The sequence below is a fragment of the Octodon degus genome, unplaced genomic scaffold (assembly GCF_000260255.1).
Source record: "Octodon degus isolate 3935 unplaced genomic scaffold, OctDeg1.0 scaffold00003, whole genome shotgun sequence".
Taxonomy (NCBI): domain Eukaryota; kingdom Metazoa; phylum Chordata; class Mammalia; order Rodentia; family Octodontidae; genus Octodon; species Octodon degus.
Genome location: NW_004524579.1, coordinates 35031235 through 35046122, shown reverse-complemented (window position 1 = coordinate 35046122; position 14888 = coordinate 35031235). Strand labels below are relative to the sequence as shown.

Sequence of the window (14888 nt, the reverse complement as noted above, 5' to 3'; positions counted from 1 at the left end):
TATTCAAAGTGGTTAGGATAGATATATAGGTGCATTCTCTTAATGAATAGAATGATTTGTTCTAATGGTGTTTGTAAATAGGATCTCAAGTCCGCATCTTATACAGCAATTAACCACTAAGAAGAATATATGCAATGTGTAATTTGTTGAATCTGTACTTCCGATTTAATTTGAAACTGTCTCATTGCTACCTGTTTATCAATAAAATTTTGAAAAAAAAATGAAAAAAAAAAAAAAAAGAAAAACAGTAGCTTTTCTTCACCTCTGACATCTAATTATTTAAAGCACTACATGTTTTTGGGAAGACCTGTTGAAATAAATAAACTATTACTAGCATCATCATAAGATAATCTTTGCCCTCATGAAACTGTATGTCATGTTTTAGCTGCATGAGTATATCCTAAACTTACAACAGCAAATTTGAATTTTAAAAAGTCAATTCCATGGGGCCAGGGAGATGGCTCAGTGGAATAAGCGCTTCCCTGGCAAGTGCAAGGGCTGGAGTTCAATCCCCAGTTCTGCCAAAAAAAAAAAAAAAAAAAAAAAGTCAATTCCAACATGTAACCAATATAAGATCATTTGTACTCGTAAGGAAAAGTGAATGCAATTTTAGAGATATAGCATGTATTTAAAAATGTAATTGACCCTACCCTAATGTCCCACAATATCTAACATAGGGCCTTGTATGAGTCTTCCTAGCTCTTGGCTACCAAAAGACACCACAGCTGTGAAGAGTTTTCAAGCAATTATCAATTATGAATGATAGCTAAAGAATTCTACCTCTTTATCTTTCCGATCCAAGAGGCTATGTTGTACCGGTGGGATTAAATTTTCAACTGCTTTCCCCACATCACTGCGGAAGGAATCGCTAGCTGGAAGGCAACTGAAAATGGCAAAAAACAAACATTCACTTAAAATGCTGAAATTAATTACTGTATCATTTCCTAGGATAACAAGGCTTCTAGACAACAAATAAAAGGATTTGGGGAGGTTTATTTGTTTTTTGTGAGGCAGAGTGGTGCTATGTAGTTTAAGCTGGCCTTGAACTCACTATGCAGCCTAGGCTGGCCTTGCACTCATGGCAATTCTCCTGCCTCAGCCTACTGAGGGCTGGAATTACAGGCATGTGTCACCACTCCCAGTGAATCTTACTTTGAATTACAGTTCTAACTTCTTACTACATACCTGGCAGGTAGTTTGTAAATGTAATTTTGCCCATTTTCCGTCCAGATGATTACTTTATCTGCGGAGACAAAGTCACCTCCAGTCCAAGTCTGCCCATTTTCACTAGGACCAGAGCACAGCAGAGAATAGTCTCCTGCATCAAACACCTGCAAGAAGAAATTCACAGTATACACAGTGCTGTTGTTCACGGAGACACAGTACTGCACACTGACAATTCAGCGGAAAATAAAGCAACTTCTGGAAAATACATTTTACAGACTCAGGCCATTAAAATTTGATATCTCAGACAAAGACATTCTTTAGTGAGCCCTGGCAGTCACATTCAGGAGATAAAAAAAAGTGGGGCTGCAGCCATGCGGCTCAACATGATCAGACAAAATGCACTACAAGTGAAGCAGGTATATTCTCCTACTCAGGAATGTAAACACTGGGCCTTTATGTATAGGGAAGAAGTACTACAGAAAGAATGCAAGCACACCCATGTTAACGACAGCACAATTCATAACAGCTAAATCTGGGAAATAAAATGAATTTTTTAAACACGACATTTATATACATGGAGTACTACTCTGCCATAAAAAAGAATAAACTGGAGTCATTTGTAGGAAAATGAATGCACCACGAGACCACAATGTTGGAGTCCATCCTTTGTCCTCCAACATAAGGGAACCCAAGCACTCCATATTCTAACTGCAAGGCAGGCCAGGAAAACGTGATGAGCAGCTATAGAAGTCAGACTGAAGTAAACTCAGTAAATTCACCACTATCTACACAACTTTAAGCAACTTAACCCCTCAGTTTTCTCATCTGCAAAATGGAAAGGGTAAAAGTTCCTACCATCAGGCCTCAGAGACAGCACTACTATCAAAGCCTGGAGTTCACAAGCTCCTGCTCTTTAATGTAAGCTGGATTTTATTACTAGTTCTAGAGAAAAGAATATAGACAGGTCTCAATTCCAACATTAGGCAATTCCTCTTATTGCTCACTTACTCCATGGGAAGGCTGGGCCCATGCCATGAACTACTCAGTGAAGAGGTCCACACATCAGGGAACTGAAATCAAGAGCTTAGAGACAGCAAGCAGGACCCAGGGCCTGGGCAGCACCATGGCAGGGAACTGGAAGCAGTCGCTCCAAGAGTTGGGCTGGAGATGAGGGCAGAGTCCCAGCAGACGCCTGACCGCAGCCACAAGACTCTGACCGAGAAATACCCAGCTAAGCCAGGCCCAGATTCCTGAACACAAATGTGAATGACAATATATATCTGTTGTTCTGCTAAATTTTGGAGTAATTTGTTATGTGAGATTAAATAAATAACAAGTATCCACAGAAAGCTTCAGGGACTAAAATAAATAATACACGGACAGCTCTGTAAAAAGAGCATACTGCAAGTGCTCAAACATGGTGGCCACTGTGCTATGACAGAAATGCAGCAGTCTGCAAAAGGAAAGTCTGTAAAAACGGTGAAAAACTGCAGTGGAAAAGTAGCATCATACAATTAGCTCTAAGGTGTTAGAGAGAGACCGTACTAACTCCAAGAAGCCAGAAAGACAAAAAAAGCACCCCACAAATGCTCAAACTGCAAAGTCACCACCACTGCTTACGTTTTACTGATAACTAAAATAGTAGTAGAAAGCAGAAATTAGCATCAATGAAATATAGCTGCTAATTAAATCATTCCATAAAAATTTAAAAGACAACTAAATATGCCCCAAGTCCCAACTCCTGATAAATATGAAAAACAGGCATGAATTCTAAAACATGAATAAGGTTTGTACCAAGCACATCCTTAGGATTATCTTGGGAGTTGGACAAACCAATAAATATAAACAGAATTTCTAACATAGATAGGCGTCTTACCCGCCAATACTTGGAGCACACAACCAAAAGTGACCTTTGTGTGAATGCACAAAAAGAGATGCTTTGACAGTTCTGGCAATAAATTGGTTTGGATTCTTCCTCAAATATTGGCTCAGTATCCTGAAAAGAAAAAGATTTGTAAAACTTCAGGAATAGCTTGATTATCCATTAACATCATCACAGAATGATATACCAATATGAAATAAAACCATCATTTTAATATTTTCATTTCCACTACTCAGGTAAAAGCCAAAGTAGTAAAAAGCAGTAAAACCATACTCTAAAAACTGCAGGGTATGCAAGGTCTTTGCTTCAAAGACACCCAGATTTTAAATCCCGATGAGAATCAGTGTTGTCACTCTGACAACAACAGTCGATAAAATTTTGCATTAATACTAATTTCTGTAGCTATATGCACTTAGTTTAAAAAACAGACAAAAAGCATCTAACCCAGGCTTGGTAGTGCAACCTGCTAACCCAGCATACAAGAGGCCGAGTCAGGGAGATCACTGTGAGTTCAAAGCTAGCCTGTGCTATATACAGACTAAGTTCAAGGCCAGCTTTAACTGCACAGGGAGTCCTTGCTTCAAAACCCATTACGAAAGAAATAATTTTTTAAAACCCCATTAACTCTTCTAGTTTCCTTTAAATTCAATCCCTAAAATTTCCCTACATGAGCAGTAGCATCAATATTGTCCAAAAATTGATTTGTGCCAGGGAGGTAGCTCAGTGACATAAGCACCTGCCTGGCAAGTGCAAGGTCCTGGGTTCAATCCCCAGGAGAAAGAAAACAGAAAGAAAGAAAGACTGACAGAAAGAAAATTGATTTGTGTCTTACTGATTTAAAAAAAAAAAAAAAAAAAGAGCTCAGGTTCACAGAACTGAGATAGGAGGACTAAAACTGGTTTTACAGACTTTTTCTTTTGCAGTGCTTTTTTCCTTCAGCAAACTACCTTTGAATTTTTTAATTAAAAGCAGCTGAAGAAAACTCCACCTCCTTTATATTTCTCTGCCCCACAGTCTGTTTAACATGTTTTTCTATTCCATAACCCAGATGACACAATCTCTGTCAAAAGTGAAAAACTAAGTCCACTCACACAACATAATAAGGGATTCACATAGCGTATCCATGAGACTAATTTTAAAAGGAAGCCCTTTCCTTTCCTTTTAAGAAAAGAAAGGGAAGGAGCATATCATTACTGAAACTCCAGACTACCGAAGCATAAAATAAGAGCAGTCACTCGCAGCCTTATTTGTCTCACCTGCATGCCACTTATTTCCGAGGTAACAATCCACACCTTCAAGATGCCTGTGGCTGAAAGTGCTACCACCGTATCCTCTAAACCAAGAAGGGAAAAAGCCCAGTCACAAACACAGCATGCATTCTTTCTCAATTTTAAGGTGATCTGCTTTAACAAAACTAAACCAGCATATTTTGTAATTAGAAGAAAAACGTAATTTCTCATTTAATGAAATAAAGATTTTGAAATATATGTTATTAAAGATCATCAATAATTTGGAATTCAAGGACAGTTATTTCAAGTAACTTGATTTTTAATATTTTCAACCAACAAGCTTTTTGAGAATTTCAAATGCTCTTTATTCCTCTGGTTACAAAGAATATTTATTCTGCAAAATTCACAACTTTTCATCATTTATCAATTATTTTCATTGCTTATCATGGATAAGCAGGTTTCCTTTATTTCTCCACAGCACTCATTCCCTCTTTCCCCACCTACCATGTCTGCCTTCCAAATATTTTATTGAACACTGCACCTTCCATAGACTGCTATGGATCAAGAGACAGTCATATATGATTTAAGGGTACATAAATTTGTTGGTTTTCATCCACAGTTCCTGGCTCACAACTTCCTTTCACAGATAGGCTACAAAAACTAGGATTTCTCTTCCTCAAGACAGGCAACAGTCATAACGAAATTCTCTTACCTACCTTGCCTGATAACAGATCACAAGGCCACTAACTCATAAGAGAGTCTGCCCCCCTAATAACCTAAACGTTCGGGGTTCAGAGAGCTTCTAGCTAGTTGAATATACAGAGGAAACTGGCACACCTAGTAGGGGCTGGATGCTTGCCTTATGTATGCCCCACCCCAGGCCACTTTGCCCTACATATCGCTTCACGGGAACAGACGAACTGTGAGTTCAAAACCTGTCTGGGCTAACTAAATTTAATAACAGCCTGAACTATATAGAGAAATGCTGTCTCATAACAACAACAACAAAAATAAACCTGAGGTTCAATGGAATAGATTAGAAGATACAGGCACAACTACACACTCAACCAACTTATCTTTGACAAACAGGCCAAATATGCTCACTGGAAGAAAGATAGCCTCTTTAATAAATAATGCTGAAAAAACTGGCTTTCCACAAGCTGAAGGCTAAAATTAGACCATGTCTATCACCATGCACTAAGCTACAGTCAAAATAGATCAAAGATTTAAATGTTAAAATACAAACACTAAATCTACTGGAGAAGAAAGTAGGTAGAAATCCTGAAGACATAGGGCTAGGTAGAGTTCATGAACAAAAATCAAACTGCACAGGACATACTTCAAAGAATCAACAACTGGGATCTCATCTTTTTTAAAAGTTTCTACATGCAAAAAGAAATCACCAACAAAGCAAAAAGAAAACCTACAAATTTGGAAAAAATTATAACAGCCTGTCCTTCAGACCAAGTACTCCTACCTAGAACTTATAAAGAATTAAAAAAAATCAGGCCCCCAAAATTCAAAGACCCAATCAAAAAATCAGCATCTGAGATGAATACACACTTCTCAGAAGAAATGCAAATGGCAAATAAATGTATGGAAAAATGTTCAACATCATTGGTCATTCAAGAAATGAAAATTAAAACAACACTGAGAATGCAGCTCACCCCAGAAATGGCTATCATCAAGAAGTCAACCAATAACAAATGCTCGCAAGGCTGTGGGGAACAAAGGAGCCCTTTGCCACTACTGGGTACGAGTTTAGACTAGCATATCCACTATGGAAATCAATATGGAGATTCCTCAAAAAACTAGGATTTGAGATCCAATCCAAACCAACTATTTTCCTCCTAGGTATTTTTCCAAAAGAACTGAAAACATCACACCACAGTGATAGATGTGCACCCATGTGAATAGCAGCATAATTTGTCATAGCTAAATTTCTGAAACAACCCAAATGCCCATCACCTGAGGAATGGATAAAAAGATGTGGTATTTTTACACAGTGGAGTATTACTCAGCTACAAAAAAAAGATAAATTTGAGGTTTTTATAAGTAAACAGATGCAAATAGAGACCATACTCATAAGTGAAATAACTCAGATCCATGTATGTATACATCATATTCTCTCCCTAGTATAAGAACCTGAAAGAATAAATAAAATCTGAAAGGTACAATAGATACTGTGAAAAGGAAAGAATCTGTTCAAAGGAAAGGAAGAACTGGGAAAAAGAAAATGACAAAAGAAACGAAGGAAAGAAAAAAGATTTATATACATACATATATACATACATACAGGATAGCTTGGATAATTGTACTGCTGATATCTATTGATCTACTGAAACAAGAAGTTAATGCTTAATTTTTTTTCTTCTCCTTTTTAATTTCTTATAACCTTTTTATTTTTTACCAATTTGGATGCTGATATCTCGTAACCTAAACAACTAATATGAAGACAACATTATGCAATATAACAACCACTGTCAAATTCCTATTATTTTGTTTAGTAAAATTCTGTATCATTTTTAATGTTTTTTTCTTTTTTTTCTTTTTTACCATTTTGTATTTTCTTTAAAATAAATAAACAAAAAATTTTAAATCAACTGAATCAAAGAGACCTTTCTGAGGAAGAGATAGATCATAAATTTTTGGAACCACTATATTTTAAACGCATAAATGTAGTAAAAATTATTCATTTTGATAAATTACAAAGCTTCAAAGTCAATTAAACAATAAGTTATGGTGCTGAATTTCCTAAAGGTATACTATACTGACCTTGTGTCAGCTGCGATCGAATAATACTCATGGAGCTGATCCAGTCTGGTGATATCTTTGATACTAAGGAATATAGTACCTCAAGGCTGGTTGCATCTACAACAAGGATTTCAGGGTAATGTCCATGACATAAAAGCCTTCCTTCTCGCTGATTTCCAACAGAGAACTGGTAGAACTAAATTCATGTTAAAATGAAAAAAAAAAAAAAAATGTAAATGTTCTTTACACATTTGATTAACATACCCCCATCAAGATTATTATATTAGTTTCCTAAATGCTAATTCCTCCAGTAATATTCTCAGTTACTATATAGTACATATTTTAGGTTTGTAGTAGACACACACATATAACAAATAACAATGTTTATATATATCTAACAAAAACTATATTCTCCTAATGTATCCTCCCTTTTAAATTGTTTTGTAATAGAATTCTGACAACTCTTCTTAATGCTCACTTCCACAGCACGTATGCATGATAATTCTGTTTATCCCTACTTCTACAATCTAAAATGAAACTTGTAAGGACTAGTGTTGTGGATTAATGTTAGAATGTTCAGCTGTTATACATAAGACCCTGGGTTTAATTCCAGAACTATATGAAAAGACTACATGACTATATGAAAAGACTTGAATTAATTAATAAAATAGCTGAATAAACTTGGCTTCACAAATCAAAGGGAAGCTTAGATGGTTCAAAAACTATGAATTATAAATGAGTAAGATGGGCTGGTGAGATGGCTCAGTGGTCTAGAGCACCTACTTAGAACAAGCTAAGCTAAACAAAAACACAGGGACCGTGGTTCAATCCCCCAGCACCACATGCCAGCTAGCCCCGCCCCCTGGTGGGCTGAGCTGGCCACACACACACACAAAATAAATAAATAAATAAATAAATATTTAAAAAATAAAAAATAAAAATAAATGAGTAAGAATAGGTAAGTGCAGATTTATAATTACTACTTATAGTCAAATAAAATTTAGAAGTAAAAAAATAATTAATGTTCAAGTATATTATAATCTACCAAGTATAAACGACACAAAGAAGATTAGCATGGCCCCTGCACAAGGATGACATGCAAATTGGTGAAGCGCTCCATAAACTACCAAGTATAACAGCACATTCGTAATCCCAGTACTCACAAGGCTGAGGCAGGAGGACAGCTTTGAGTTTGAGGCCAGCCTAGGCTACATAGTGAGTTTAAGGCCAGCCTGCATTGTGTAGCAAGACCCTGTCTCAAAAAAATAGAATTAAAACTAAATTCTGACTAAACTAAGTGTTGTTCTTTCACACAAAAGTATGAAACAACTATGTAAATACAGTACACACTGCACTTTATAGAAGAAAAGAACTCACATGATTCACTAACATCAACAACTACTCAAGTGAATAGCATTACATTAACCAAAGAGCAGAGAAAGAGTAACCATCAAGCAAGACAACTATGGAAAAGATCTGCCTTTCCTCCACCTCACAAAACGGATTCCTGTAGTGGGTTGCTTCTCTGTAAGGATTTTCAGAGGGTGAAGATGTCCTTATATTCAGAAATGAATCACATAAGGGTAAGCTAGGCAAAAGACAGCTGACGAAGCTATAAACACTCCAATTAGGAGAGATAACTAGGAAGTCCTGTGCCTAGGCTGTTTCTACATTCATTAGTCCTACTCTTCTTAATTATGCAGTGCCTGTATAAGGAGTAAAACTTTGTCCACACAGTGTGAACACTGATCATGAAACACATTAACAGGTATAACATAACTTCACTAAAACTCCAGGTATAGGGGTAGGGAGGTACCTAACAAAATAAAGGCTATCACAAGGGGTCACCTATAGATCTCAAAAAAAACACACACACAAAAGGAAGTTCCCAGGACCCCAAGGAGCTCACATATAATAATGTGGATGGAGGCAGACTTGAGGCATGTAAGTGAAGGATATGTCAAAATGGAGAGGAAGGTTGTAGAGAAGCAAACTTTGTCAGTGTTCATCCAACCACAGCCAAGAGGAACCCTGTACTACAAGGATGCAGAATTAGGAGGGCACTAAAGGAGAACTCTCTCCTGTGTGCATACGTGTAATCCCTGCACTCAGGCAGCTGAAGCAGGAAGGCCATCATGAGTTCAAGCCCAGCCTGAACTACATAGGAAGACCCTGTCTCAGCCAAAAAGCAAAAACAAAAATCCTCTATTCAGAGAACATATTGTATTATAATTGTTTGACTAAATTTCCCTCACTTTTCCTGTTAAAGTCATACTCCTAATGACTTTTCTGAGCACTAATTCAGCTTCTAGAACACTTTAGCTTTGCAAAGAAAAAATCCTAAATGGAGAACTAAGTTTTCAAATATAAAAAACAATGCCTCATCCATATGGTAAATTAATAGATTGGCATTCCCTTATGATTTCAGTAGGCACAATAGCAGCAAAATCTATCACCTTGGTGAATATGTACAAAAACTTAATTTTAGTATTTAAAAACCCTTTCTGCACTATGCCTTCTAATTTGTGTTAATGCAAGTTTCCTTTCTTGACAAATTATGTTATTAGTTTGTTTTAAGGGAGGCAGTAGGACGTAAGAGAAAGAACACAGTGCCCAGTCAGATAAACCAAGAATGACACTCTGAGACTTGGGTAACTCATTTAACCTCTCAAGGTCACAGCATCCTTTTATGTAAAATTAATACACTTCTATTGACGCTGCAAAGATGCAGGGAGGGCTGTACTGAAATACAATACAAATACACTCTATATGGTATTTGCTCTATAAACATGACTTTTCTTCCCTTTCTACTGAGTACATAGTTCATCACATATCTCTGTATACTTCAAATTTTTCCCAATACAGTAAATGAGTAAAGTAAGGGAAAAATATATGACAATTATAAAATAAAGTAAGAAAAACTAGCAGGAATATATGTGAGAAACTACAAATTTCAATGAAATATATTTTAAGGCAGATACATGAATAGTCATTTCTTCTAAACAGTTAGAAAGTCTTTAAAAATGAGCACAGCAAAGTGTGGTGGCTCACACCTGTAACACCAGCACTTGGGAGGCTGAGGTAGCAGGATCTACCAGAGTCCAAGGTCAGCCTAGGCAACACAATGGGTTCAAAACCTGAACTGTCTCCAAAAAAGAAAAGCCCAGGAGCTCAATTATGTAAGAATAAAAAAGGTACGATCAAAAAGCAAGTCAGTTTTGTTAATCATGAATGGACTCGTAACAGCCTTGGCAGGAAAGAATTCATTCTTCCAATCTAGTACACTTACCCTAGTAGTAAAAGTGTTCTGCTGATCCTAGTTCGAACCTCAAAGGTCCATGATTTATAGGCTTAGTCTCTTGACTGACTCCAATGGGAGACAGCAGGGCCTTTACGAGTTAGGAGGTCTAATGAAGCCTGTAGGTCATGATGAGCATGACTCTGAAGAGTACAATGGGACCAAATCTCTTCCATTTCCTTTCCTAGCCATGAGGTGAGCAGTTCCAAGGTACCACACATCCCCTGACACTGCTATGTGGCACCTCCGGTAAAGACTCAAAGCCTGGTCTACCTGAGCATGAATTTGAATCTTTAAAGCCACACATCACTGGGTACAGTGGTGCATACCTGTAATCCCAGCACTAAAGAGGCTGAGCCAGGAAGGTCTCTTTGAGTTTGAGCCCAGCCTGAGCTGCACAGAGTTCAAGGTCAGCCTGAACTACAGAATGAGACCCTGTCTCAAAACAAATAAATAAAATAAATAAAGACACGATCTAAAGTAAACCTTTTTCTCTTCAGAAGCTGATTACCTCAGGTACCTGTTATGGCAGTGGATAGCTGATTAACATGAGTTCTTATCCAGGTAACCAGGACAGCCCTACATGGCAAAAATAGACACGGTACGTGGCTCACTCTACACTTTTCTCTACTAGTTTCTACTTTATAACCCTTCTGAACTGTATCATCTTATGAGGAACACTTTTATAACAATTCTAGTCTTCTTGTATATTTACTCCTCCCCAGGATTTTTCACATTAAAAATACAGGCTCAGTGTTATAAAACATTTTTAACTACAAACTCATAATAAAACACACTGACTTAGTCAGAAACAGATACTAACCTGTATGCCAGTATGTGTGCAGGCTAATTTTGTAAATTCAATACATCTGCCATCACTCACATCCCAGAGGCACATCTCTCTGTAAAGCAAAATAATAGCTAATTTTGAACCTGATTTACAAAGCATTGGTCAACTTTGTCACAGTGGTTTAAAATTAATCTTTCATTAAAACTAACACATTACAGTGTGTGGTAGGGCATGCCTGTAATCCTAGCACTTATGAGCCTGAGGCAAAAATGTCACTGAGAATTTGAGGTCAGCTTGGGCTACGTAAACAGTTCAGGCCAGCATGAACTACATAAAAAGACCCTGTCTCAAAAGAACACAAAAAGGGCCAGCCAAATAGCTCAGCAGATTAAAGGCCAGGGGTTTGATCCCCAGGCCTGCCCTGCCAGCCCTGCCTCCAGGGCACACTGAGAAAAAAATTGAGACTGGGTATCTTGGCGCATGCCTGTAATCCAAGCTCTTGGGAGGTTGTAAACAGGCAGATCACTATGAGTCTGATCTAGTAGTGAGACCCTAAACACCCTTCCTTAAAATTAAGAAAAAAAAAAACCAACCTGCGTAAGAAAATGGCTAAAATTTCCTACTTATCACATACTGCTACTAGTTATAATGATATAAAGGTATGAGGAGAAAAGAACACATAAACATCATATGATAAACTATAAAAACATTATATCAATTAAAGATAATTTTTAAAATATAAACATTTTAGGGAAAAAAGAGAAACCTGACCAAACAAAACAATACTTACCCACTTTCAGATGCACTTACAATGTACTGTTTGTCACCAGAAGCACAAGCTTTAGACAAACAAGTTATTGAAGCTGTATGGCCAAATAACAGTGCTCGAGGATTAATCTAGAATGCAAAAACATGCCAGTATAAGTACTAAATAAAATGTAACCCTTCAATTAGCAACCTTGTTAAGTATTCAATATAAATATGCAATATATATTTGAAAAAAATTATTAAAACACCAAAACCTAAGAGCTGCCAAAGAGCGAGCTCCAACCCATGCATTGCTCACCATCACCCTACCATGTAGTCCTGAGGCAGAATGAATCAGGAGGAGTGACATTATTTAAACAATATTACATAGAGAATGACAGACTAGGATTCAAACCAGCTTTATTATACTAAGAAAGCAGCATAAGAATTTGACCTAATGTGTAAAATACCATAATTTGAGCTCATTTATTTTCAAAATAATCACGAAAGCACTTTAAGAGTCTCTGGATTCACAGCCTCAAATACAGCAAACAGAAGACAGATCCCTTTCCAAATGCTGATGTCAATGTCATGTGCCAAGAAGAATGACCTTCACACACCACTGATTTAAAGATATAATGCCCAACAGAAAGGATGGCTTAACACAGCTCTAAAAGAGGCAGGCAATCAGTGCCCAAATTTATCTAGTTTGCACCAAATGGCATATCAATTCAGGTTACTTCAGGACCTCAGGTTACTTTACAACACTGAACACAGACAAATAATATTTGTAAGGTATGTAAAATAAAAGTATACTCAATACACAATTTAAGAAATGGAATATGGCCAATGTCTTTCAATGCCCTTCATACTTCTTGGTGTCAATTTTGCAAATAATTCATCTAATTTAATCATGAGAATGAAATTGCCCAAAATTAAATAGTATGCGGTAAGAAGTACTGAAATTGTTCTATGGTTCTGGTATGTGATTACTAAAAACAAAAATTTCAAGTCAAACTTATCTTGGTAGTCCTTTGCATAGTTAAAATTAAGAAAAATAATCAATCACTGCCCATGTTTGGAACAGGTCTAGAAAGTTTTCTCATATATGCAACCACTAACTCTATTCAGAGATTCAGTATCATTTTACTGAAAAAGGAAAAAAAACCTTAAGTCAATTCTTTTAATGTCCTCTATAAAACCAAAATGACCAACTTGCTTTATCTCCAAAGTATATGACTGCCATAAAGTTTCATTTTCAATCATAACAGAATAACAAAAGCTAGACTTTACTCCCACCATAAAAATTTAGAAAAAATAAGCAAAACCATATGATGGTGTCTAAACATTGGACAACAGGCTAGGAATGACTGTGATAACACCTAAATGGACCTGTGCTCACCAGGCTTTCCCTGTGGAGGACCTTAACCAACCAGCCTAAAGCTGGGAGAACCCTAAACTAATGCTGAGAGTGCAACGAACAGGTCAGACAAAGATCAAAGTTCAGGGAGGAGGAGGCAACTTGAATTTCCAGGTCAGAAGACCAGATAAAATGGAGCTACAAGGTCAACAATTTCTGACATTGCCAGTCAAGCGGAAGACCCAATACTATTATGGGCTACTGGACTCTCTTAGAATATTTTGCTGAATTTACATACCTATAATATTCAAATAACGGAACTTAACCAAAAAAGGGTATACAGATGTATGTCCATTTTGTGTCTGTGTATTCAAAGTGGTTAGGATAGATGTATAGTTACATTCTCTTAATGAATAGATGGATTTGTTCTAATGGCTTTTGTAAATAGGATATCATGTCTGCATCTTGTACAGCAATTAACCACTAGGAAGAATGTATGCAATTGTTAATTATTGAAACTGTCCTACCAATTTGATTTGAAACTGTCTCATTGCTATTTGTTAATCAATAAAATTATGGAAAAAAAAATGGAGCTACACAAGAAAAGGGTACCGAAAATCTGTATGGTGATCTAGTACTTCATTCAAAGCCACGTACACATACAGTTACATTCCTCCACATCCTAACAGAAAAGGGCCTGGAAGCTGGGAGCTAAAAACCTCCCACAGCTCACACAAAAGCAAGAGGATTTCAAGTACTAACAGGGCCAGAGACTAGAGAGTTTTTGCTAAGCAGTAAGGAATCAGGAAAAAGGTTCCAAAAGGGTCACACCTTAGGAGTACACAACAAAAGCAGTTCTGGAATAAAAAGCCTTCTCCTAGACATTCCCAAAAAAATTGAAACTAAGTTAGCGTTTTCTTTTCCTTTTTTTTTTTTTCTTTTGTTGTTGTTGTTGTTGTTGTTTTTGTTCCTTTAGTTTTTGGTTTTGAGTTGAGACATGGTCTCACTATGTAGTTTAGGCTGGCCTTGAATTCACTATGTGGCCCAGACTTGCCTTGAACTCAGCAAGGCTCCTGCCTCAGTTTTCCAAGCATTGTATGTGTGAGCCACCACACCAAGCTTAAACTGGTTCTTTGAAAAGATCAATGAAATCAATAAACTCTAGCTAAAAGTAATCACAGGGGCCGGGGAGATGGCTCAGTGGAGTAAGTGCCTCCCTGGCAAGCACAAGTGTCCAAGTTCAATCCCCAGTTCCAAAAATAAATAAATAAATAAAAAATAAAAGTGATCACAAAAGAGAGAAGGCATAAATTATCATTATCAAAAGTAAGAGTCATTTCTGTAAGTCTATGGACATTAAAATAATAAAGGAATATTGCATCAGGGTCAGCAAATGCTTTCTTTAAAGGTTTTCACAGGCTTTATATGGTCTTTACAGAACATTTGTGTTGTCATTTCTTAAAATCTGTGAAAATACATTCACTACCTTTTATTTTTTCTCACATGCAGTTCAGGCTGGCTTTGAGCTCACTTTGTAGGCCAGGACGGTCTCAAACTCCCAAGGATCATCCTATCTCAGCTTCCAAGTGCTGGGATTACAGGCATGCTCCACCACACCCAGCTTTGTAATCCCCATCTTTAACATAAAAACTACAGCAAAA

At 36.9% G+C, this 14888-nt stretch overlaps 1 protein-coding gene and 1 non-coding gene across 4 annotated transcripts in view; one reads left to right on the top strand and one right to left on the bottom strand.

The window, feature by feature from the left end:
* Wdr7 (WD repeat domain 7) overlaps positions 1-14888 on the bottom strand; it is a 438292-nt gene that overhangs the window by 394196 nt on the left and 29208 nt on the right. For all 3 annotated transcript variants that reach the window (XM_004623683.2, XM_004623684.2, XM_023715190.1), the window contains exons 3-9: positions 11911-12017; positions 11154-11232; positions 7054-7228; positions 4306-4382; positions 3044-3163; positions 1186-1331; positions 781-883 (exon numbers count right to left, since the gene is read on the bottom strand). In XM_004623683.2, the coding sequence (XP_004623740.1) occupies positions 781-883; positions 1186-1331; positions 3044-3163; positions 4306-4382; positions 7054-7228; positions 11154-11232; positions 11911-12017 (807 nt within the window). The remainder of the gene's footprint in view (positions 1-780; positions 884-1185; positions 1332-3043; positions 3164-4305; positions 4383-7053; positions 7229-11153; positions 11233-11910; positions 12018-14888) is intronic.
* On the top strand, positions 8047-8158 carry LOC111816950. Its single transcript, XR_002821254.1, has one exon. It is a non-coding gene; the product is annotated as a U6 spliceosomal RNA (small nuclear RNA).